The 26,131-nt window shown below is 39.5% G+C and overlaps 1 protein-coding gene across 11 annotated transcripts in view; it reads right to left on the bottom strand.

Annotated features, from left to right (window-relative positions):
- Positions 1-537: 537 nt before the first annotated feature.
- The window catches only part of MARK3 (microtubule affinity regulating kinase 3), a 62,131-nt gene continuing 36,537 nt past the window's right edge, over positions 538-26,131 (bottom strand). For 2 of the 11 annotated variants that reach the window (XM_084208449.1, XM_084208446.1), the window contains 10 exons: positions 25,882-25,981; positions 25,510-25,622; positions 24,626-24,779; positions 22,942-23,159; positions 17,562-17,665; positions 12,771-12,935; positions 11,786-12,043; positions 9,396-9,422; positions 4,916-4,960; positions 538-2,788 (listed from right to left, as the gene is read on the bottom strand). In XM_084208449.1, the coding sequence (XP_084064575.1) occupies positions 2,443-2,788; positions 4,916-4,960; positions 9,396-9,422; positions 11,786-12,043; positions 12,771-12,935; positions 17,562-17,665; positions 22,942-23,159; positions 24,626-24,779; positions 25,510-25,622; positions 25,882-25,981 (1,530 nt within the window). In that variant the 3' untranslated portion in view covers positions 538-2,442. The remainder of the gene's footprint in view (positions 2,789-4,915; positions 4,961-9,395; positions 9,423-11,785; positions 12,044-12,770; positions 12,936-17,561; positions 17,666-22,941; positions 23,160-24,625; positions 24,780-25,509; positions 25,623-25,881; positions 25,982-26,131) is intronic. The other 9 variants (XM_084208454.1, XM_084208453.1, XM_084208448.1 and 6 more) reach the window with 7 other exon arrangements.

The raw sequence follows: 26,131 nt of genomic DNA on the forward strand, positions 1-26,131 counted from the left end.
GAAAAACCAAGTGTGGTTCTGCAGAGTCCCATCAGCAGTGGTGCCTGCAAATCCACAGAGATTCCCAAGAAATATGAACAGGTAAAATGCCTGTGCTGGGGAAGCAGCTCATCTTTGCTTCGGAGAGCTGAAGAAAGAATTTTCCTTCCCAGGCAGCTCCCAGAGGCTTGAACACCAAGCATGCAGGGTGCTAAATATTCTCACAAGAAGGTAATTTTACAAGGCATTTGGGAAGGAAGCTGTTAAAAATATTTTTCTGATTATAATAAGTGATTTTTTTTAAATACCTCAAATAAAGATTTACTGAAAGAACCTTTTGAGAACACTTTAAGAAAAATACCAAAGTACAAACTTTAAATATCCAAAGTATGATACTGGTGCACTTTTTAGAAACACTTACATACTTAACAGGTGAAGTAGGAAGAGAGTATTTCAGAAAACATTTAATATGAAACCTTTTGGAACTTCCATCGAATACAGATTTACATAATTTATCAGAACACTTTTTCAGTTCAGACAACAAAGTGCACTGCCAGGTGAAAAAAATACATTTGGAGGAGTGCTTAAAATGTAGGGAGTGAAAGGATAGGTGACCATTCACCTGAGAAAGTACAATGACTGCCCTGAAATGTCTTATTGCTATTACAAAATTGACTTTTCATGGAAAAAACCCATACTGAGCAGCACAGGCATGGGCAGAGCACTGAAAGCCAACTGAACTCTGGTAGCACCTGGAGTTCTCAAGCCATGGCATGATACAGAATATACAGAGAATTAAATGCAAATTCAGGAATATTTACTACATTTAACAACTATGATTACCCTTTAAACTAGCATAATCAATACCAATGCTTAGGGGGGAAAGAGAGGGGAAGTCTGCTGCCTTCACAGACTACAGATCACAAGAGCTAACTTGCAAAATATTAAGGACTTTGCATTTTCACCTCGGGTCAAATCTGAACTGTGTACTATGAGTAACTATTAGCTCACTGCAAATTTAAAATGCAAATTTAGGCTCCAGTTTAAAGCACATGTTAAGTACATGCGTAAGTGCTTCACTGAAATATAACCACAAAACATTAATACAAAAAGTCGAGTAGATAATGCAGGGTATTATCTACACAATGAAATAAACTGAGTATCAGTAGGAAACAACGCCTGAAGAAATCTCCTCATTCTAGTTTGCAAAATCAAATCCGTTTCACTGCCGTGATGGTTAAAAAGTGGGGGCTATCCCAGAGCAGCTCCACGTCCTACCCAAAGCTAGGTGGCCACCAGAGTTCATCGGGGCAGGTGCCACACTGCGTGGGGACAGGGGACAGGGGGCTTTGGATGGCGGCACAGAGCCACCCAAAGCAGCACAGCCCGAGCCCAGGGGCAGCACGCTGGCAGAGAGCTGCAAGGAAAAGCGGAGCCAGTCCCATTCCCACTGTGGCTGTCAGTGCTGAGGGTGCCCGCAGGGCGAGGGACAGCACTGCCCAGTGTGCCAGGCTTCGGACCCGGCGGAGAATGGCCACGAGTTGGGATTCCCTTTGTGCTTTGTATCAGCCTGACCTGTCTAACGTGGCAAACCCGCGCTGAAAGAAAAGCACTACTCGGCAATTAGCACCTCCTTCTACATTGCCTCATTCCCTAGAGGAACAACAGAGAAATGTTCTTAGCTGCGATCAATACTCGTAAGCCAAAAGGACAAAGATACAGTTTTAGTAGTTTAGCAGAAGCAGAAGAATGGAAGCGTTTACCCAAGTATTAATGCACAAATTAACTACATTATTAAAATTCGATTCAGACTTAAATAATAAATAGGTGGGCAAAATATAATGCAAGACTTACTCAGTAGAAGTGAATTTTTAATCATCTCATGAGATCTACTTAGAAAACAGGACTAATAATGTTCACAACCATAAATCCAAACCCTTCACACACTTTTTTCTTAACACAGCAGTGAACTGTAAACCTGCGTTTACTGGTTAATGCTTCAGTCATTTTAAATATTAACTCAAGTGTTTCCTCCTTGGCCATTTCAATTTTTAGCACCAAAATTAGCCCAAAAAGAGGTACTGGTACAGCTCGATGTTGTAAATGAATCGTTTACATATAATACTTTATATATTATACACACATACTGTACATTCACACATCCACACAAACAGGAGGCATATTTAAATGAATATATTCTGTGTTTCAATTTGTTGTCAAAGACTTAGGAGCAATGGAAATAAAGCAGAAGGGGTAATATTTTACATAGTAGGCAACTTTAATGCTGTAGTGCACTTATAAAAAAGTCCAACTCTCCCTCCCAGCTCAGCAGCTTTTTTTTTAATATCACTATTCAGAAGGATGCAGAAGTTATTGCCTAAATGTTATTCTATACATTTCCATCGGAATTCTCAAAAACACTTTAAATTGCTAACTAATTTACAACTTAACTATTTTTTCTTGTTACAGCTTTAACTCATTGGCAATTTTGGAAGCAATGTTTTTGAAAGCTATGGATGTTCCCGATATCCGCTTAAAGCGAACTCCGTTCAGGGACAGTCTTGGCAGTTTACACACCTCCATCTCCCACTGGACGAGGTTTTCTGCGTGCCCATCTCCATGGACACAGAAAAGCAAGAAACGCTCTCTTTGTTCATAGTCACAATTATTGGCATCCAGGACCTTTCGGATTTCCCTCATCATGTCATTGGGATCCATGGAGCTGGTGGTTTTCATGCTCCAGGTAAAACGCAGTGACCGAGGCTTGGCTTCCTTGTTCTCGTCCTTCTGATCCACAGCTACATTGCGGCTGAAAGACAGGAATTCCGGAGTGAGCAGCGCCAGCCACCCTCCCCAGGGCCACCTTAGTGAAGCCACCACTCAATGCACACCAGAGCAGCACTGGAAGCTCTGGCTGGGGCCAAGCCCAGCTCCCCCAGCTGCTGTACACACACACAGTCAGGGAAAGCTGTAGCTGCTGGGGCTGGAATGAAGGAATGGCACTCACTGGGACACAACTGGCACTCACTGGGACACAACTGGCACTCTCTGGATTCAGGAGCACAGGGGCAATGACCTTCTGGAGGCAGAACTACATGCAGCACCTGCAACTTGATTTTAAGGCAGGTTCTGCTCAAAACTCTACTCTCGGGCCATGTGGGCAGCTGAAACATCAGCTCTGTGCTAGAAGTTTCTGGAACATTGAAAACCAGCTCCCTGTGGCAGGAAGTGCTCAGCCCAGGCCCTGGGAGGTGCCCACTTACACAGAATGGGGCGAGCCCATGCACAAAGGTGCTGGGCGTTCCTCTGCACCTCCTCCTGGGCAGCAGCCAGGAGCCATGCCCTGGGAGGGCCCCTGGAGCCCCACAGCAGCTGGCTGCAAGCAGCAGGAAGGACAGCAGGACCAGGATCACCCACCTGCTGCCCAGGGTCAACCTGGGCCCCCAAACCTGGGCTGGCTCAGTTCCACTCTGGCCTTCCTGCTGGGGCGTGTCTGAGATGATCACCGGGACACACCGTGCTGCAAGCCCTGGGGGCTGCTCAGAGAGGAGATGCTTCCTCCTGAGCTGGTCATAATTCATCAAATACCAACCACTGACCGAGGCAAAGTGATGAAATCTTCTGCAGCCACAAGCTCTGCAGTTAAGTGCCTCTGAGGGGGATGTGCATAAAGAGAGCTGGAAGTCACCATTAGACATCTCTCCAACAGAGTTTGGAAAGATGGTGAGAGGGTACAATTATTGCCACATTTAAAGATATGAAGCACAAAATATTGAGGGTGTATTTCCCAAATCTGCCTTTTTTTTTTTTTAATAAAAAAGCTTTTATTTTGGTAGGGGTAAGTGAAGTTAAACAGGACAAAGGAAAGAAATGTTCCAGAAATTTCTAGTCTGCAATCATTCTTCTACTTCAATCAAAATCAGTAGTCATGCAGCTAAAGAATAAGGAACTACATTTGGACCTACAGGACAAATACAGATTTGCTTTGTGAATATTTGTACACTGTCAGTCACCTCTTCAAATTTAATTAAATATATTAATTGTCACACTTAACTGTTAGCTAACCTAACTGGCCCCCAACCATGCAGTTTAGGTCTCATGTTGAGCCTCCATATTAAGCCAAGCTGCTCTTTGAAATAGATGGCAATGGTTACACCACATTTTATTTCTACTACCATTAAGCAGGCAATTATGAAAAAGTTAAATAAAAAGTGATAGCAAGGCCACAACTAAATAAATATATTTCTCAAATATAACCTATTTCATAATTCTTCTATTAAAAGATTTCTTGTGACTGTGAGAATCATAAGACTATGCAATGTGATTTGCCAGATGTTACAAAATTCTTCACACAAATTTAAAAAGAGTATTTTGTTTTAAGGTTTTAATTTAACAGGGCTGTAAGGGGCCAGGGAAACCCCCAATTTTTATTCAACGCTCATTTTATTTTTGGAAGCTTTTTCTACTTGAAAACAGTCGGCAAACCCAGCAGTTTGATAATTTCTAATTTTTTTTTTGATATGCTGATTTTGCAAGAAGATTTTAACATGAAAAATATTTAACTACCTGTGATTTTGGAGATGAGAAATATCTTATCACCTTTCAGTGGTTATTCCACACATTTGCAGCCTCACTAGAGACCACTCATATACACATCTACACGACAACAGCAAATTACAATGACTAAAATGCAAAAAAAAAAAAAAAAAAAAAAGAAAAACCACACAAGGAAAAAGGCAACAGGAAAGATGAAAAGTTTAGAACCAAGTCAGTCAGTGCTTTAATAGCTGCTTTGCAGACAGAAATACATCTTTGTTTAGTTCCAATGACTTACATGAAAAAAAAGCTGCTGCCTGAAGCCACTATGCCACATAATCAAGGGAAGAAAGGTTCAAACTCACCTAAGTAATGTTTTAAACAAAAATTTTACCCTCACCTTGAGCCCTCAAATCTCCCGTTCCTCTCATATTCAGTCGGGAGCCTCAATGAAAAGAATGCAGAAGCAAAAGGAAGTGGGAAAGAGAAGACAAATCTTACACTACAATATATAATATCTGAGTAGTTGCTAAAAGATACTGCAATCATACCAAAGGTGAGTTAAAATACAAAACAACAAAGATGTAAAGAACTTGGTAGGTCAGGACAAAGTCAGAAAGTAACATATTGTCAAACCAAATGGAAGTCTATAAACTTCCATTTTTAAAGGTTTTAAAGTGAACATAACTAATTTTAACAGTATATGTTTATGCATTAAATCTGTAGAGCTCATGGAATAAAACTGAAGTTCTAAATGCAGCAAATGTGAAAATAAAGTTACAAAGCATATTGAAGTGATTGTATTATTCACTAAGTATCTCCTAAAAGAGAAATAACTCCCATATATTTTAGGCTAATGTTATTTAAAAGTTTTATTTGGAATAAAGTATCTATTGGAAAAAATCCTCATAACTACTTACAGACAAGTCTGATCACCTTGTGTATTTGCATGCTCATCAGATCTGTGTGCTCAAACAATACCAAAATACCTTAATGCAAAAGAAGAAGATGCATATACATTTTAACAGAACTTTAAGAGGCAAATCCAAGATTTCTCAAGCTGTGGTAACTCCATCCTAGTAATTCTACACTGATGCATCTTCCCCACCCTAGAACAAGCTTAAGCTTTCTGTCTTCTTGCAGTGCTTAAGGCTACATTGCTGGTCACTACCATCTAGTGAAAGCTAAGGGTCAAGAAGAATTAAGGGGAAAATTATCTTTCTCTACCTTCCCACTGTTGAAGGAGGGTGGTTCAACATATCAGCATTAACTCTGCTCAGGGGGATGCTGCCTGTACACTGCTTTCATCCTAAGGCAGTGCATGGCTTCCCTGAGTAACACAAACACTGCAGTTTGGGTGGCAGGCGTCTAGGGACAGGAATGTAAGACAGTAACCTTATTTCTGATGCAGAGTGATATTTATATCAGGGTGTGGGGGGTGTTACAAGGTGTGATTTCCTCCTTTCCTTCCTTTTGAGAGCTCTGGTGAGCGATCAGCCTTGCAAGGTGACTCTGGCAGTCAGTGTCACAGGGGACCAGGAGCTGTCCTGGCACTGTGAGGGGCAGGGTGGCAGCACTGGCTGCATGGGCCACAGAACCAGCCCAAATTCAACTCAGGGGCTCCTGCAAAGCAACTGCACTTAACAGGGTGCAAAGTTGCTCAGCTGAGAGCTGCTGGTCATGGCAGCATCTGAGCAGGACCCTGCTCTCTGAGGTACCACAGCACGTGGTACAACAGGGACAATGCCACTGGCAAATGAACAGCTGTAAGCAAAAAAGATACAGAAAAAAATGAGAAGAAGACAATTGGAAGTCCCAGTGCAAAGTGGGCAGTTATTGAATTTATTTTCATGAGATCTCATGCTGTTAATCTGTGGTGGATATAAGAGAAGGTGAAAAAGATTTTTCATGCTTGTATATACCAAGAGCATGAAGTCATCCCCTATGAGAGCTCTACAGGACCAAAAAAGGGGTAGGTAGGAACCACCACATGTACCAACTGAACAGATCCTCCCCTTTCAGATGATTATTTTACTGGGCAAAGCCACCAACAAGTTAGAAAACACTTCTCAACTGAAAAATTAAGAGTACTTAAACTTCAGAGAGCCTTCTGTGTTCCTAGGAAGTGGAAGATGGCAGCTTTAAGAGCTGCAAACCTTTACAGATTTTTGTTGGGTTTTTGGTGTTTTGTTTTGAAGCTTGCCAAAGCTTGTAGAAAATGGGAGCACAACCAGTTTCCCCAACAATGAACAGCCTTACTGTTGCTGGAATCTGTCCAGAAAAGTCTGTAAGGAAAAATCCCTAGTGATGTTCTGACACACTTTTCAGTTTGAAATTAAGCCAAAGTGTTCAGTTTGTAAACCACAGTACTGTAAATCTAAAAAAGGTCATTATTTAGAATATACCTGCCACTTTGAAATAATAAACATTCTTGTGGAAGCCTCTCAGAAAACCCTCACTTTGCTCAGTTTTTCCATGCATCAACGTTCCATTCATTGAGCAGGAGGAGCTGCATAAAGTGACACAGAAGCTCAAATGTGAGCCATTATGCCAAGCTTAGGAGAGCTGTGCCAGTGTCTCAAGGTGCTCCTTCCTCCATGACAGACATGGTTATGGTCCAGCTCTACAGCCCAGCACTGCTGCTCTGGGAACAGGCACTTACTGTGCTGCCAGGACTGTTCTGCTAGGGGTTTGTGAGTCAGAGGCAGCCCTGAGGCCTCCTCAATTGCCAATACAACCTTCACTTCTGTGCTAGTTTATGCTCTAAATTTTCTGCTTTTGCTTGTGTTTTACATAAACTGATTTTATGGACCAAGATGCTTCTTGGTCTTGAGAATGGAACAAATACATAGACAAGTTCTGTTCTCATTTGTCATGCCATGCTTACACATTATCTACCTTATGGTTTATGAAGGGCTTTCACAAATCTGATTGTTTCCACATCTGACCCAGATTATGCTGTGTTTCCTGTTCTTTACATCTTTGTATGCTGTTTTAAATATCCGAGTAAACACAAAGAAAACTGTCTAAAAAGATATTGAAAATCAACAAAAAGTGCAAGATGATAAAATAAGATCAATTTATGGAAATGGAGAAATGATGCTGCAATAAAATCCAGAACATTGAGTCATTTTTGCTGTCAGAGAAAAAAAAAAGTTAAGACTTCCACAATATGCAGATTGGCAAAGACAGTGCATAGTACAAGATATATATATATATATATATATACACTCACACATATATATATATTTGATACCTCTGTGTACTGAGCACAATATTAAAACTCAGCAGTTTAACAAGGAGTGACTGATTATCTACTTTCATTCAGCTCCCTAGAACTGATGTTGTGGCACTATGTCTACATGCAGTTCTTTTAGAACTACAAAGACACTGAGCTCAAGTAGAATTCATAGCAAATATAGCCAGGAGAAACTGCCAAAAGCCCTACCATTTTGGTCTAAGATTCCTGGCCTCAAGTCAAAGGTAATTTTTAAAAAATTACCTGATGTCTCAAATTTACACAATAACCTTCTAGCTTAAAACTGTACCCATATTAGCATTTCCCACCTTTCTTCAGAACAAATGTAGATGCATCCAGCTGTGGAGGGTTGCACAGATCAAAGTGCTTTGTTTTAGAAGTGGGCTGCACCCCACAGCTGATGATGCACACTGGGTTAAAGCCACTGTCCCTGCTCAGTTCCATGAGTTGCATGGTTTCTTTCCTTCACTAAGTTGTTGCATTTTCTCAAGTCAGCTGTGACAGTGCCAGCCAAGCCAACCAACACCAGTTCCAAACATGGACATGTTTGGAAGAGCACTGATTATCATCACCATGGCATGGGATTTACTCAGTTCATCAGGTAGGGTCCTTTTAGCCTTGCACTGTACATAATAAATCCACATTCAGGCAGCAATTTACATATGTCAGGACTCCCTAATCTAAGCATCTCCTTGAAATGGTCTAACTCCAAATTACAGTCACAAGCAGAGCCTTGTATTCTGAAGGTTAAAACAGATGCCTGGTTTTGATCAGTAGCAGGAAACTGGAAGTACCACCCTTTAAGAAGTTCCAAGCTGTGGTACAACTAAACATGCTATTACAAAACTCTACTGGAAAATTGACCTGCACATCAAAATTGTATAAGCAATTTTCATGAATCATAATGGATTAATGAGAAATATAGCAGCTTGATTCATTCCCAAATTGCAAAACTAAATTCAATCCTTTGGCTTGAAATGTGAATCAGACTTCTGAGCTCTTCCTGTTTGTTGATAAATTTGCATAAATGCTGTACTTTTTGTTTAGAACTGAAGAGCTCTATTTGCACTTCAGCTGCAACTCACTCCAACAAGTGCACCCCATTTTAAAATAAATATACAGCTATTGAATCTTCATTCAATCTTCCACACAAAACTTCAACTCACAGCTGTGCTCAGCTGCAGGCAATGCTTCAAACCTTTTTTTCTCTTCAGTATCACAAAACAGAGAGATAACATAAATTTAACAACACTTACCTTAGTTTGTTTGTAACCTTATGTTTTGTTTATACTTTCATCATTGTTATCAAACACCTCATTCTTCAAACATAAGCATGCTAAGTGTATTAGTACAGAGAACAGAATTACTTTGGCACTACCAACTCTATCAAAGAAAGAAGAATTCACAAGGCATGCTTAGCATCTTGTTATACAACACAGATGGTGCCACAGATTCTTAGGTATCATCATGAGTTAATGGATTTATTCTATGCTTTCCTCTGAAGAAAGACAGTATTTAGTTCTCAGCAGGAAGTTTAGTTTTCAGAAAACCAAGGCTAGAAAAGCCAAATCTTTTGTTAATTGCAGGAGCCACTTTTTTTTTAAATATAAATAAATCCTACCTTTTGATAAACCTGAATGACATGTTTCTAAAAGAAATTAAGCCAAAATAAGAATTAACAAAAAAATTCGCACAAAATAAATTGAAAAAGGCATTTAGAGCAAAATATGCAAAAATATCTCATTTTAAATGCACAATTAAATTACACTTCAATACATTCTCATATTAGGCAGATGATTTAGGGGCTGAAGAGTCAAACTCCTGGCACTGTTACTTTCAGTTTTTTTCTGAGAAATATGTAATCAGTATTTATTATGAATTAAAATATGTACTGGTGTCAAAACACTTCAGAACTCAAAATCTGCAAGGTCAGGTAAAAATATGTCTGGATTTTCTTCATATATTTAGCATTATCAGTAAATATCAGTAGATATCAGAAAGCAAATACCAGTAACACTACCATAATTCTATCTTGAGTATCTTCAGAGTTAGTTTTCTTCCCTTCTTCATTACATTAGGTCAGCCATGTTGTGCTAAAAGCTGCCTTAAATATTTAGCTATTTTACTGGCAGAAGCTGTAACAATTGCCTATCCCAGAACATAAGTAGTTCATAACCAAAAGAATTGTGATTCCCCATAGAGAATGCTACAATAAATTAATGAGTAATAAGGTTTAAAAAAAATCTACTTAACAGGAACAAACATAACCATGTCCTTCAGTGGCACTGTCCACCTCCTCATTGGTTTGTACAGCACTGAATATAACAGAGCCCCAGCTGCAAGAGATCCTCCAAGAGCAAACTAATCATCTGTAACTGTGCTATTGTTTTACAATTGCACGTTATTTAATCAAGTCCAGATGGAATTTAAACTACTGTCAAAAGTCGTGGGGAAAGACTTCTTCAAGAAAACCACACTGCACTGCAAAAGTTGAAACTCTGAGGTAATGATAGAAGTTTGAATGCTGCCTAAACAACTGAGTGAAAAGTTTGCATGTTCACAGTTTGAGCGTCCACATTTGGAATGTCAAATGGAAAATTAAGTAAGGATATTACAAACAAAAGTACAAAAAGAAAGACAAGCCAAAAGGATGTGGCTGATTTAGACTAAGCTTGACATAAAGCAGATGGCTTAACACTTAAAAATATTCAAATTAAACTTCTCTCTCTCTCAACATAAAAAGAAGGGGAAAAACCCAAACCAAATTTCCTACAGCACAGTTTTTCCCAGAGAAGTGTTACCTGGCAGAGAACTGAGCAAATTAAAACATTTATCAAAGGCTAGACTCTCATGTTCTTGTTTTGCAAAGAAGCAACTTCTACATTTTTAAAGAAATTCACTCTCTAAACTGAAATCAGCCATTTGTGAAAAACTGGAGGGTGGCTTAGCATTATTTTGTAGGAATGGGAGACTGCAAAGGTGATACTGAGAGGGAGGCATCTATAGTTATAAAGTAGGTAGGAAGGAAATGGCGTGCTGCTGATGTGGTATAAGCTTAAAATAAAAGCTAGCAGGCCAAGATCAGAATGATCTTGTCCAAAAAACTTCACCGGATAAGGAGTGTACAAAAGCTTGATGATTATCTTACAGCAAAGACAAAAAGCTCTCAATTCTGCCAATGCAAGTTGTGGAGATCAATGGTCTTAAGTATGTGGTATGGGAACTGACAGGTTTTAAATGGAGAAGGAAAAAAAATGTCAATTTTAGGGTTTGTAGTAACTAATCTAAATAATACATGGATTTGAAACTAAAAGTTGAGTTAGAATAAAAATTGTTAGTGCAGGAGCAAGACCTCCTGAAGCTTGGCTTTGGCTGGACCACCACACCTTCACACCTAACACAAAATCTGCACATGAGCTGAAGGCCAAAGTAGGAATAAATTTTTAAAGGTTTGACCAGACTCCTGCCTAGACTGAAACAGTAATACTGCCATTATTTTAAGATGGCCTGTGACAGCACTACTGCCAACAGACGCTTTTGTCTCCTGCCCCTACCTTTTCACCTGTGATATTTCTATTTCTGTATTGCCAGCAAGGTTATGCTGGAAACACTGATGAATGAAGTGACTGGGAAACACAACCTGAACTTCTAATGCTACATCAAATATCCAGACTGGGCTCCTAGTTTATGCCATCTGCTGATGGATTATGCAGCCACTGAGCGAGCTGAAATGTCTCATCTCTGCAGACATGAGGCTGAAGACCACAGAAGAAACAGCACAGACCAAACTGTCTCCCATTTAATCCCATTTGACCCAACTCCCAAAAACAAATGGCTTCTGTAACCAAAACAGACCTATGAAAAAATCACAAGCGACTGCATTTTAAGTTGCAGAACTTCAGCCATTAATCAGCGAACGCGGACAAAAATCACCTAAGCAATGAAGCATTTCTACTACGAAAATCAAAAAACAAAGACAGCCACGCCGCACTGGCATTTTTCGAGGCTTACCTTCTGGTGAGTTTGGAAGTGAGTTTGCTGAAGAGGTTGGTGGAGCCGCGGGCACGGGTCTGCGAGAGCGGCGTGGCCTCGTGGGACAGGCTGGGCGAGGCGGGCGGGCCGTTGTAGGTGGCGGTGCGGCGCTCGCGCAGCTGCCCGTGGAACGTGCTGCGGCTGGCCGTCCCTCTGGGGAAACGAACACGGTCAGGGGTGGTCGCACTGCTAATGCTGTGGGTGGAAGCAACGGGAGTTCTCTGATCGGGAATAGCGCTAGGGCAGAAAACAAAACAAAGAAACCAACGCTAGAACGCCTTCGCATGGGCACTGCGGCTCAGCAGGAAACACAAAACACTACGCTCTACAGTAAAGCATAAGCAGACACTTTGATATAGGCCGAGGTTGGAAATACCAACGTTATTACAGCACCGTGTGGAATCAAAACTTGCAAGAAGTTAGGATTAAGAGGCTGCCGAAACAGAAACCTACATAGGCAGAAAAGTGCAACAGGAGTATCCTGGAAGAGACCAGATAAATCAGGCCTACGGTGTTTTGCTGAGAAGACTGATAAAAGAATAGACCAGTAAAGTTTCCTCCCAGGAAAGAGAATAGGTAACTTTAATGTCTCTCCCTCCATGTTCCGTACATACATCTTTGAAAGTCTTGCTAATTTGAAAGTATCCTACGCAAAATTCTCTACAAGCGAACCGCTCCAAGTAGTGAAGTCCTTCGGGATACACAGTTAAAGTCTCCCACAAACTTTGACAATAGGGAATGTCCAATACTCCTAACAATAGGAAAAAATTAAGGTTCACTATTGCAGGATTATGTCACAGACAGCCTGACACACCACAAGACAAATGTAAACGAGACTAAAAAAATGAAGAAACACACATCTTGTGGGCAAAATATACTAGAACGATCTAGGACTAAAATTCCACAGCACAAAGTTAAGAAGCAGTGGGTATAAGTTAGTGTCACAACGATTTCTGGTTCTTACATAGGCCTGAAGTTATCTGCGCCATTGTCTATTGGAGGCAACATCATCTTCGTGTGCACAGAGGCTGACATGGACATCGACTTCTGATGTCGCAGCCGAACACTGGAGAAGGATGTGGTACAAACTGAAGCAGGGCTAGCTGCGTAAGCGAACATTTCTGTCAGGCTGCGAGGGGGTTTGGGTTCAGGCAGAGGCAGAAAGAAGAGCATGATGGACCAACAACAAACTACTGCATAGAAAAAAAAAAGCAAACTTTTCCTTCTATTAACTGGTTTATCAAAGAACACGAACTCTAACAGCCCTCCTCTTGTATGTACAGCAGTAACTGCCCTACACTCCCCTTAAAAAGCATCCTTACTTACATGGCACTGCACATCTGTAAGTGTCCATGCTCTTACCATTAGCATTAATTTGCAGCGATACCCTCCTTGATGTACAGAACCTGAATAACTCAGAATTCTATGCCAAAGCTCTACGATAAAGCACTGATCTAACTTGTATTGCTCTTAACAGTAAACAATGCATTAAAACCCCCACCAAATGCACTTTCCAAAAGACTCATGATAGCTCCATTACTACAGCAAAATCCTTTGTTTTCAGAATGTATCTGTGTTAAAAGAAATTAGTGAAAGCTGGGTAAGCTGTTAAATCTACATCAGATAACTGAGAGACTTCACAGGCACAATCAAAACCAAAAATACCATGATCTTCAACAACTCCAGAGAGGCCAAAACAAAAAGGCTGCTAATAATGAAACTGTACGTGTAGTAGGCACTGAACATGCTTGCTGCTCCCTGAAGAAAGAAGAATGACTGCTGAAGAGCATCTTGTATTGCTTTGACCATGAACATTAAATTTTCCAAATTACCATTCAGGCTTTGAAGGAAAGTATAGAGCACTGTCTTAGCAGAATGGCCAGTAATCTGCCAGCTGCATGGTATGTTCAAATAGGAGAATTAAATTTAGTGATTTATTTAGGCCAAAATACTCTTTGCAGCCTTCACATTATCTAGTAATGATAAGGATAGGAGAAAAGTGAGAAACCACAAGATGTTTTGGGCCTTTCAGACTACACCACCACCTCCTTCATCTGAAGTTTGCTTTAACAGTAAGACAGCCATAATTCAGAAATTTTGCTCGAGATTAAGAAATCCATAATTCTCAGTGACAGTTTCATGACACTGCATGTTCACTTCCAAGTTACTTCTTGGTTACACACAAAACCTCAAGTCCTGTTAGTGAATTCTGGTACATCAGACTCTGGAGAGAAAAATGCTAGTGCAGCTACAAGTGTCAGCTCCCCCACTTCTCAGGGTGGCTCCCAAAGCATCACACAGCTCAGACATCTGAACTGCTAGCTAAAATGCTTAGCAAAACATACTTGGTTTTGGTTTGTTTTTAACTTTTCAGGATCTGATAAACTTCATCTGAGTCATGCATGCATCTCAACAATGTTGAATCCATCAGGATGACAACTACAAGCACTATTTACAATGAAGCCTTCAGTACAAGCCCAGCATTTACATTACCCCAGGGTTTTAAGGAATTTTCAGAAAATGAAAATTCATCTCAAAACTAGTACCCTGAAGTCACAAAACTGGTACTAGTCTCTCAAGCTCTTCTAGCTCATTTCCTCTATATTTACTGCAAAAGATAAAGAATCTAGTTTTACAATACAAGACCCAAATTTTTAGTCACCTGCCTCCAAAGAAGTGACATCTAAAGGTATCAATAAAGGACCTTCTCCTCCTCTGATGCTTTGCTAGAAATCAGCTTCTTTGGATTACTAGCCTGGGAACACAGGAACAGCGAACTAACAATCACCAATTAGTGCCAAGGCTTATTAAAAATCTGAAGCTGCTGTAAATCATTTGTGTTACAAATGATTTAAAGCAATTGCTATCATTATGAAGAGTGTTTCATGAGTCCCCAAGTGCGTTAATTAATGCTCAGGCTTTGGAGGAAAGCCAAAGGAGTTGTCTCCAGCAGAACGCCTGTGTCAGCCACACAATGTGTTAAAGAGAGATGGGAGACTCAGAATTCTTTGCTTCTACCAGTCTGGCACAGGTCTTCAAGACTACTGTCTCCAACATCAGATCTACTGACTATTGATTCTTTAAAGGTTTCATACTTTCAGAAACAGTGCCTTCTCAGAATTCAATGTGCGAGATAAAAGCAGAATAAGCAATGTTTTAATGCTTTCTCTACAGAAAAAAAAAGAGATTTTAAATGTGTGCATCTTGCCTTTTATGGTAAGTCTCCCAAGTTTTCAGTGAGTCACAGTCAGTATCTGAGTAGCTATGGAAAATCTAAAATCTAATCTTTAATAAACCAATTACAGCAATTACTCTAGCCTGTAACATTTGCCACCAACAGACATTTCAAAAGCATAGAAGTAATTTTTAACTAAACCTTGGATATGTACAAAGCCCAGGTTCAACTTCAGATCTTGCTTTATAGAAGAAAAAAGAACAAGTTTCTAGAGTTACTTTCTGCCAAGCTGAGAGTACAGTATCATTAAAGATTAATTCAGAAGAGCCAGTCCCATCAATCACCATGTTGATTCTTCCTGCATTAAAGGTCCCTGCACTTTATGTGACCAGTCAATGCTTTACCCAGTTACAGCAACAAAATACATTCAGATGTAAATTATGAATTCTGTGCCAAAGCACAGTAATTCTGAAACCATGCCAAAATGAACATGCAGTTTAGTATTGAAGCATTTCAGACAATGAAAGGTCTCCAGCTGTAATACAATTAGCAATGCATCCTCATTACCTTTTCTGTTTTTAACCCTCTATAAAAAGTAATAATGAATGTAATAATGAAAAAATGCATGATAAAAACTACAAAGACATTTTTCCCCTGTGCAAATATAGATCCTCAGACATTATTTCATTATTTGAAATAATGACCCAAACAAGGCTAGTTTATAGAAGAAGCAAATTATGTTTAAATATCATATTGACAATAAAAAGTAAATTACACAAGGATAACCAATTATGAATATAAACCACAACTAATATAGTTGTCAAGTGCTACTCAATCTTAACTTTGAGTTTAAGGTCTATATCTGACAAACCAGAAAAACATCAGTTTCCTGAGAAAGTGAAAGTTGGGGAAATAAAATTACTTCATAAGATAGTTCTTTATGAGTATGAACTTACTCCCAAATTAAGGGAACATCTAAATCTCAAGCATTCCTAGTAAACAATATCTAGTAGTTTTTAAAAATGTAATAAAGAAACTGTAGGCAAGATATTAATTTAAGGATCAACAGAAATGGTACTAAACCAAGTAATCAAGTAATAAAATATTATCAAAACTATTATGGACAGAAAGATTCATTTTTTTCAAAGAATGTTTGGAAAGAAAAAAGCTATTAACACATCAAATCAGAGAAAGGCTGGTGACCTTCACCCTAAACAACTTGGTGACATTAACAAGGAGTAACCAGTGAAGGCTGAGACAGACACACTAGGGAACAGCACCAAAGAGCTGAGCTGTACTTCACAAGACAGGTGACTGCAGGCCCAGCTGGCCAACTACACTTTTGGCAGTCTTCAAACTTATACCTCACTCTTCCTTAATCACCTTCCATTTGCAAAAAGCTAGGAGGAAGAGACAGGATCAAAATCATGCTCTTTATCCCTAGGCTCCAGGAATCAAACAGGGAATAGACAGGCTTTCCAGTCAACATCACAATTCCTCATCAACTGCCAAAAGGAGGGAAAGAAATTTGTGCAAAACCACAAGTTAGAAAATAGATATTTTCTTCCCACCCTTTACAAAGTATTATTATATTAGGAATAATATTAGGAAGGGCTGGAGAAAATTGGGAAGCATAGTAGAGGGGTACACATTCTTTTAAGAACCAGCTGAGTGCTCTCCTGGCAAGGGTTAACTACTTAATTGCTACCATCTTTTGACAGCAGTAAAATTCTGACAAGAAAGGCTGGAAATTAAAATACCTCAGCCAGCCAGGAAATTTGGTGGTGTTCCTCCCAGCTGCTACTCTATACCTGATATCTATGTTCACTAAAATATTATTTCTGACAGCTCTTCTTAGTCTTCACAGGATGGCAATAGATGTGACCACAGTGCCAACACAGTGTTTAACTCCAGTTCTACTGCATGCTCTACTCAGGCTTTCATTCAGTAAATTAAAAAGAAATGTGTTATTTCTCTGACTGTTTTCACTCAGAATATGGAGACAGCCTGAGGAGGGAAGCAGCTGAGTTCTGTAAATCCTGGGAAACAATTAGACTGGCAGAGTATCAGCAAGGAACGCTGTTAGTCCCAGACAATGGTGGATCATAATTTCATCTTTGCTCAGAAAAAATTACCTTCTCCCTGAGACTTTGCAACAAAAATGGTACTTCAAATAATCCCAGTGAAGCAGAGTTTACAGTGAACTATAAAAAGAGAATGGCTGAAGAGAGATGGACTTTGTAGGCTGACACTAAACAAGGCCCTTCTGCAAGCACATGCAGAAGAGTTTGGCCACAGGAGTTCACAACAGATTTAAGATGAAGGCTGCCACAAATATTTCATGTATTTAACCAGAAATCAGAAACTTCCTTTTACATTCTAAGTATAAAGACTATAAAATTAAACATAGGAAAAACCCCCAAGCCCCAACATACTTACAGGTGCTCCATAACCAAAGATCTATACTCACCTTTTAGCATGAATTACATTAGAATACCACTTATTTTTAAATTAGGCATTAGAATTGTTTTGGAAAGGTGAAGACAAGTGACATACACCATAGGAAGACATTTCATATACCTGTTCTCCTTGCCATTTTGTATCACTGAATGCCTATCAGCAGTGGTTCTTTCACTACAAACATATGTGTTGCGCCGTGTCATTGCTCCAGGGGTAGTATTATTCTACAATTAAAAAACATAGGTTTGTTATTCCCCACAGAAGGCTTTTCTGAGGTTAGTCTGCATATAACTGAAGGTTTTTTACTTAATGCTAGTTCTACACAGCTCTACAACTTACAGTAATTAAATAGCTTCATATACAAACTCCATCTAGTATTTGTAAGGAATATTGCAATCAGAAAAAAAAATTCTAACAGGTTGTTCTTGTACTTCATACTGATAGCTCAAAATTAATACTCCATAAAGGTTTTAATTACAAATGTTCTGAATTAAAAATTCTGAGTACAAACAGCATTCTTCTACATCTGCATAGCCTGTGTCTTTATAGCCTATTTTTGAAATACTTTACCACTTGTAGATTGAAGAATTTTCCTTTAAGTTATAACCATACCCTTAAACAAGATAGGAAAGGCAAAGACTTAACAAACAGATGTGGTAAAATTCAGTGGGAAGGTAAACATGGACTTTTAAATATTAAGATACTATGAAACACTAGACAAGTTTGAAAAACTGGGAAGAATAAGAGACAAATTGCAGAGAATTTTAGTAAGACATTTTTTAAAATACACATTTCAATACAAGCATAGTACATTGAGGACAAGAGAACCAGGGGGATTTAAACTACAGACCTTACTTTAGAGGGGAGAAAAGAAATAGAATTACTTTGCCTCTGTCTTTACAGAGAAAGAGGGTGGAGATATGCCCAAGTTGGCGGTCAATTTTCCAGGAACGACTGAGAAGCTATAGGTAATTCACAGATAACAGAATTATAAAAAGTTAGATGCAATTACTGTAGGAAAAGCAGGGTGGTCCAGACAAACATGCACCCCCAGGTCGTAGAGGAAGTAAAAGCTGGCAAGCCTTTGTATTTTTTTCTCCCCACCCCAAGAACAAAACACAGGAAACTGCAAATGGTTGGAAAAGTAGAAAAAAACCTTGAAAAGTTTTCTTTAAAGAAAAGGATCACGGGGCAAAGCAGGAAGCAAAAAAGGCTATAAACTTCAAACATCACTGCTGGGGAAAGTCTTGGAGGAGGTCAGCTTAAGGGAATGACTGGTCAGCACCTGGATAAGCACATGTTGAGTAAGGAGGGCCACTAAGAATCAGGCAGGGGACTTCATGCTCAACTAACCTTTTGGAGCTCTTTGAAGAGTTATGCTATGACGGACAAGGGAAACTCAGCGGATTTTAAAAATAGCATTAAGAAAAGGTTTCGCATAAACGGTCACAGGAGAGAATCATGGCAAGAAGGATTAAAAAAAAAAAAGAAAGGAAAAACTAATTCAAGCACAAAAGCAGAGTAGCCAAACCTTTTTTGTTTCCGAACCTGAAATAAAACTGTTAAAGTGGAGTATTCTCAATAAATACCAAAAGCTCTTCCAGTGCCTTAAGGCAAAATATCTGCTATCTAGGGAGTCTCCAGCAACACATTCCCTGAGCTATTTAACCTTGAAGCCATCTTGTCTAAGAGACTGCTGACCTGTTTGTTACACATCTTTTTACACAAAGTACAGTGAAGTGCACAACCTCCTGGTGTTAAAAAGTACAAAGACAAAGGATATTTTAGATTGGCAGAACAATTAATTAACATGTTAGATGCATGCAGCCGTCTAAAGGGTTCTCAAGTATTCTTCACTAGATTTTCCTTAGGGATAAGCATATGGCAAGCATCAGCAGAAGCCTTCCTGACCCTTTCCTTGTGCTTTTTTCCTTATACATCCCTTGTCTTCATATACATTTATTTATTTTAAAAAACCCCACCAGCAATTCTTCCACTTTGACATTTATCACTGTATAAACTCCTCTCTCTTTACTAAGCATGCCAGCAATGAAAGCTGTGCACCTAAGGTGAAGTTTTGTTTATCTGCTCTTGGGAGGCCACACTGTGCAGGACACTTCTTGGAGGCCTCACAAACCAATGGTACAGTGAAATATTGCTTATTAGTATTTGCAGATCATTTTGTTCTGTGTTCTGAACATATTAGAGGATGAAGCACCTAAAACATCCAACACTGGTCTTCTGGTGTGAAATAAACACAATAGTCAGTGGCTTGCTTCTTTCCACCTGCCCCCTTTGAACAGGAAATGTTGGTTTCCCTTGAGAAAACACCACAGAACATTACAAATTGTCGTGTGGCACATCTGGAAAGACAAGACTGTAATCTCTGTGCTGGACCAGACTTTTAAGACTAGACATTTTCAGGTTTGGGAATTTTGGTATTCATATCTGAAATGAGAGGACTGCAAGGACACACTCTCCCAGCTCATTCTGAAATGCAAAGATGGAATCATCACTACACATTTTTTCCTGTTTGACTCAGATTTCAGAGGTCAGAGGAAGAGATTAAGCACTTCAAGGTTTCAAATTTCAGTTTTGGCAAGAATAGTCTTGGTATTGGGGCCTTTACACTTTCTAGTGTCTGACCTTTCACGATTCATCAAGGAAGCTCTTCAGCTGTGACTTTTTGTTCAGCCAATCTACAGACTGCTAATCTCTGGACATGACTAAATAGCACAGGTGCACAGCACTGGAAACTGGTGTGAGCAGCACCCCATTCCCTGCTGGAATGACAGCTCCCAGGGTCAGGGGTAGCTGCCTCAGTTCATCTTCATGGCATTGTCTGCCTTCTTTGCAGGAGGAGCTGACACAGCCCAGCACATGTTGAGACTTGTGAGCACATGCACAAGATCCAATCACTGCACAAAGGATGAATTTGTGGTACAGAATCCTCCTCTTTTCCTAGAGAGAGTCTAGTGTGGCAGGCTGTTTCCCATTAAGAGACACCAGAGGAAGGACTGATGAAAAACTTTCATAAAAGGCTTCTGACTTACAACAGTGAACCAATCTCTTTAGTTAAGAGCATGAGTATGGTTTTTGGTCCTGGATAACTTTCCAAATGTAGCACCTATTCTCCTCTTCCAGTTTTCTCAAAGCTATTCTAAAGGTTCTGGGACAGCTTTATTACAACACTGAGGAAAAAATCCAAAGCTCTAAGAAACAAACAGGGAATTATTAAAACACAGATATACCACTTCCTGGTAACTATCCAATGTCTGTAGCAGGTTCTCATTATTAATTTGGTATTTGCCCAAATAGCTTGAAGATTTTTGATGTGTACTTGTTCAGCTTGCAGAACAATTTTGTTTACAAGAGTTTAAACACTCTTATCAACTTTAGAAGTACAGCTTGGAGCCCCTCACTCCAGTCCCAGACTCAGCTGTCTGCACTCCAAGCACAACTCTTATCCTTAAGTGCAGGCTTTTATGCTTTGTTACTCAATAACAGTAGCACACATCTGACTAAGGGTCTCCAGCAAGGACTGGTTCTACTGCTTCTGCTGTTCTGTGAAAGCATTAATTGTTTTTATCAGATATTTTTACATCTCTTCAGCATTTTTCCATCATATTACAGATTTCAGGACTTCAGTGCTCAGTAAAACAGAAACTCTCTTCACCTCAAGCTTTTTTCAACCTCAGGACAATATGGTAACTCCTTAGATTTTTTTTCCTTCTAGATGCATGCCAACACTGTAAGAAACAGAATTCCCTACTCAGCTGCAGGAAATGAGTAAAAACTCAGTGCTTCCCTTCATTCCCAACAATCAGAAAGCCAAAAGTGTCACCTCTGCAGTCTTTTGCAGGGGGGAGAAAAAGGAAAGGAAAAAAAAGAGTTTGAACTGTCTGGTGTGAAGAGCTATAAACAGAGACAATTTTAAACACTAATTATTGAGTGCCAACATAAGTCTGATTTCCTGTTCACCACCTGGTATCACTGCTAGTAAAAGATCAGCTGGATGCTGCTGATCAGTTGCACACTGAGTCAGGGAAGCATTGTCTGGTTATGAGCTGAAATTTTATTTCAGGTACAGTAGTAAGAAATTTGAAATAAACCTACTGGAATAAATCCCCAATATCTGGGAGTGGCACAGAATAGCAGATGAAAAGATACTGAATGTAAAGTATGTTGTAACTGTGACACAAATCTTTTGAACAAGGCACCAGACAATACCAAGTGAAGTCCAAAGTAGGACAAAAACTGATTTGATTATCCTGCCATTTTGAGATTCAATAGCTAAGAACTGTCTTTTAAGAGAAAACCAAATCTGAATGGTTTCTGGGCTGATCAAGAACAAAGGGAAACTGTGGAGGACCACAAAAACAAAAAGGGTCCCCCAAAATCCTGAATTCTTGTTCACATTTATGAATAACAGCTGCTACAGTAGAAGATGTGTTTTTCCAAGGAAACTCTTGGGCTGATGTCCTTGAGCCAAGTCACTACTAGCCACTGAGCCAACTGACAATACAGGGCCAGTAAAGTAAAACAAGTTTCATTTCACTTCTTTTGCTTCAGACTGTCCTGCAGCTCAGGAAGTTATGTTCCCGTTTGCTGTAAGTAATGGTGCTAATTGTTATGACCAAAGAACTGTCACAGCTTTGTGGGATGAGTTAGAAAAAAGAAAAGTTCTGTTGCAAGTTGAACAAGTTGAATAAAGGACTGAGAATTTTTTTCATCTGAAAAGAGGGAAGTTTTTCAATACAAAATCCCAACATCTTAAATGTCACATGACTGAAGCATTATGTGAAAACAGATTTCCAACTTTGCCTTTGAGGGAGGAACCATAGAGAACACAAGTTAAAGCCAAAATGAACAAAGGATTTTCTTCCTTTTGGCACACTGCCTGTTGCTAAACCATGAACATTTACTACTTTTGCTCCTTTGTATGTTTTTATTGTTGTTGTTGTGGTTTAGAGGCAGGTGGGGGAAGCCCACAAGGACAAAAGCCAGGCACACTGCTTTTGAATACAGGCTGAAATACATCTTTGAAGGGTTTTTAGAACTACATTTCTTTGATAATCTTAACAACATAACTATGACTTAAAACAATAATGTTTGAGGACAAAGATTAGGTGGTTCCTTATACACACAAAACTATAAAGCAGGATAACAAAAATAGAGATTTCATTCTTCTGTACAGAGGCCACAGAGGAGTGGTTGGTGGTATCAAAAGTAACATAACTACCTTTTTTTTGTTTTAATTTTTCTTAACACCCAAATCATGTCTGTTAGCTACTAATTAGCTACTAATGCTAATTATGAATACTGACTACTTCAAAACTATTAAGAGGTAACTTGAGTAGCTGACATCGCAAGGGAAAAATACCTACATTTATTCTTGACAAATGAAAAGTTAAATCAACACCACCAATAAATCACACATTTAACACTTTTATACACCTCAAAAAAATTAAAGGTTTTGATAAATAAATTTTCTACTTACACTAGGGACAGCTGAACTTTTCTTACGTTCAGGAATATCAGCCTTATTGGGATTGCTGGCATTCCCAAGCATTGGGCTAGCTGGTGCAATTCCTCTTCCTGCAACAGCACTGCTGCTGGATTTTCTTGACTGAATTCCTTCCTCTTTGAGGTCACTGTCTGTAGTACTAGTCTGGCTTCTTTTAGGATATGCCACTACTGAGGGGATGGATGGTCCAGCTTAAAAAACAAACAAAAGAAACAGGAAAAGGATTTTTCTTCTCAGAAGTTCAGTGACTATTTTTTATCACAACGGAAATGTATTCACACATGAGAACCAACACAGTTATTACTGGGAACCAGAGCTGCAAAAAGACAATTAAATTATTGAAATAGATGTATTTCAGGAAACAGTAGAATATTGTGAAAAACAAAAACCTTGTAAGGTGAAGGTACAACTTGATTTCCATGAAAGTTCCAAGAATTTCATTAAGGTTTCTTATTTGGCTTGCTAAAAGAACCCTTTAGAGTCACCTTAAAGTCACTTAACAAGCAACTGACTCATTCAAACCAGAGCATCCCTCCTTAGCACAGTGCTGCCATGTGCTGCTCAGGCCAATTTCCTGAGACAGGCAGGTGGTGACACAGCCCTGGGCACAGCAGCACTGGTGGCTGCTGCTCTGTGCTCCTGCAGAAGTGGCAGTGTGCCAGGAACACACAACTGCTCCCACACCTGAGGAAGCCCCTTCAACAGTGCCAAGCTTCCTCTTGCTTTAACAGCCTTCTTCAGACTGGGTAAGGTCTGTGGGGTGTGTCAGGATTGTGTTCTCTGACATCTCACACCTCTGATGTTACCTCTGTAACATCAAGTTAAATCAACTTCTTAGTTAAATGTTTTAATAAGAACTAATCAAAAAGTGTATGTATGTATATACACAGACATAAAGAATACATATAAATACATAAACATATAAATATATAATATGTAGCTAAAACATGATTTACAAATATCAAAACCCCCAGTAACTGGCATCCCAGAAGACTCCCCAAGCAAAATAATCTCTGAATGCAGAGAAATGGCCTAAACTGGGATTCCTTTCATGAGTTGAGTGCCTGAGCAGGAGGATGTTTAAGACATTTAGAAAATCCTAATCTACTACATTGCACTCTCATTAAGCAGAAAAGTTGTAAGTTTGTCAGAGTTATTGTTCTTTAGAAATTGAATTCCTGGGGGACGACCAAGTGACACTAGCCTCAGGAAACAGGAAACCAGAAATATTGGCAAACTGACATTTCTTCAAGTTTTAGACACAAGCTGACCTACTAGTGTCAAAAGAAAACAAAAGCTGAACAGACATACAAGAGCATGGGGGAGGAGCGCTGTGCTTTTCATGAAAAAGGGGGTTGCAACATTCTCTTCAATTTGTGCAACAAGATTTTGCCAGCATAGTCAGGAATTTATGGGACAACACAAGGCAGAACAAGAGAATTAAGTTGGTGTATTCAGTGCTCCTCTAAAAGCTCTTTTGAACCCTTTATAACAAAACCAATTTAAAAAATCAATTATTCACGAAACTATTTAAGCACCATGCTGTGAACTATGCTGCTGTCATCCTCCTTACACTTGGGGGATGGAGATCAATCCAGAAACTGAGCAGAACTGGCAGTCACTGTACCCTGCAAGACTGAAAATGAGAAATGCTCACCGTGATCACTGTACCGCCGCTGCTTCTGGCTGGAAGATATGCTTCTCTGAACTTTGTGATGAGGAGATTGTCCAGTGCTATTATTAAGATCACTACTTGGCCTAACTTTGGCAAGTGAAAGATTGCTGCTGGAGCTTGAATCACTTGCATCCAACTACAATACAAACGAGAGTATTAAAACGAGAAGTTCAGACAAAACAAAACATCCAGCACATTCTGGGAGCAGGGACAGGGAGGTGGAAGGTGGCTCTGCTACATGGGAAATTACTGATGGCATGGGCAGCTGCTTAGAGATCCCACCTTCTTTAAGGTTGTTGTACAAATGTCTTAGGTAAAACTCAGTGGAATTTGCAGGTCCTCAAAGGATAATCAGTAAAGAAAATCAATTTGTCTTTTCAGAACTCTCAGAGTTCTCCAAGACTTTAACAGGAAGAGAGGATAAACTTTGTAGAGGCCACCACACCAACTCCTCCAGCAGAGGAACCAAGAGCAGCTTACTGATGCTGAGCCCTCTCAGCATTGTATGGAAAGGTAATCTACAATGCAAGAACTTTTTCCGGTTGGTCAGTCCTGCTCCTTGGTTCTCTTAAAATAGTTACAGCTGGCACATTCCCACCTGAGCTCCTAGACTGGCCAGGACAGTAACTGCTGAGCAAACAGGGCAGTTCTGGAGAGCCTAAAGGCCAAGAGTTTACTGGCTCAAAATCAGGTGAGAACAAATCTGTTTAATTTGGACTGCTGATGAGTAGAACAACATGACTTTAAGTGCAATGGATGTTTGTGCAGGAATGCGATGCCTACAGTAACTGACTTAATTTTTGCTTCTGACACTGCTAAGGACACTTTCTCATTTGCTTCTTTGCAGTTTTAAGAATGGTACTTACCTCTGATGACTTCCTTCCTAGCAGTAAGTATGTAGCTGTGATTTCATCATACTTCATTTTACTAAGGGATTCTTGAATTTCTTCTTGAGAATATCCCATTCCTACCATAATATCTAAAACCAAGCAGACATTCTGTAAGTACCTGAAACTCTGATGTTCAGGCTGGCTGAGTGTTCAAGAGAAAGGATGCAACATTTAAAGAATTAAAACAGAATTATTAATTTTGAGAACATAAACCTGATCAAGGATCAGTTTTAAAGGATTAGTTCCTTTTTCCAAATGTCAAACAAATACAGGGTGGTGATGGAGAAAAGAAAAACAACCCTCCACATCATGCAAACAGTACTGTGGTCCTGGAAAGTACTCAATTACCTATTCTTTTCTGGTCCGAGATGTCTAGTTCTGGTTCAACAAAAGGTTTAAGTTCATCCTCCTCGTGCCCTGCATTGATCCACCTGTCCTTCATAATTTGCTATGGAAAAAAAAAAAAGTTTTGTTAGTAAAGTACACTTAGCAGCAAAGAAAACAAGCTGTGAGAAGAACAACTTCTTTATGCAACAAACACTAAGGTCTTTCCTAGTTTTTGTTCTCCAGAACATTTCCAGCAAGTATTATTTTGCTC

This window comes from Fringilla coelebs, assembly GCF_963513975.1.
Source record: "Fringilla coelebs genome assembly, chromosome: 6".
Lineage (NCBI taxonomy): Eukaryota > Metazoa > Chordata > Aves > Passeriformes > Fringillidae > Fringilla > Fringilla coelebs.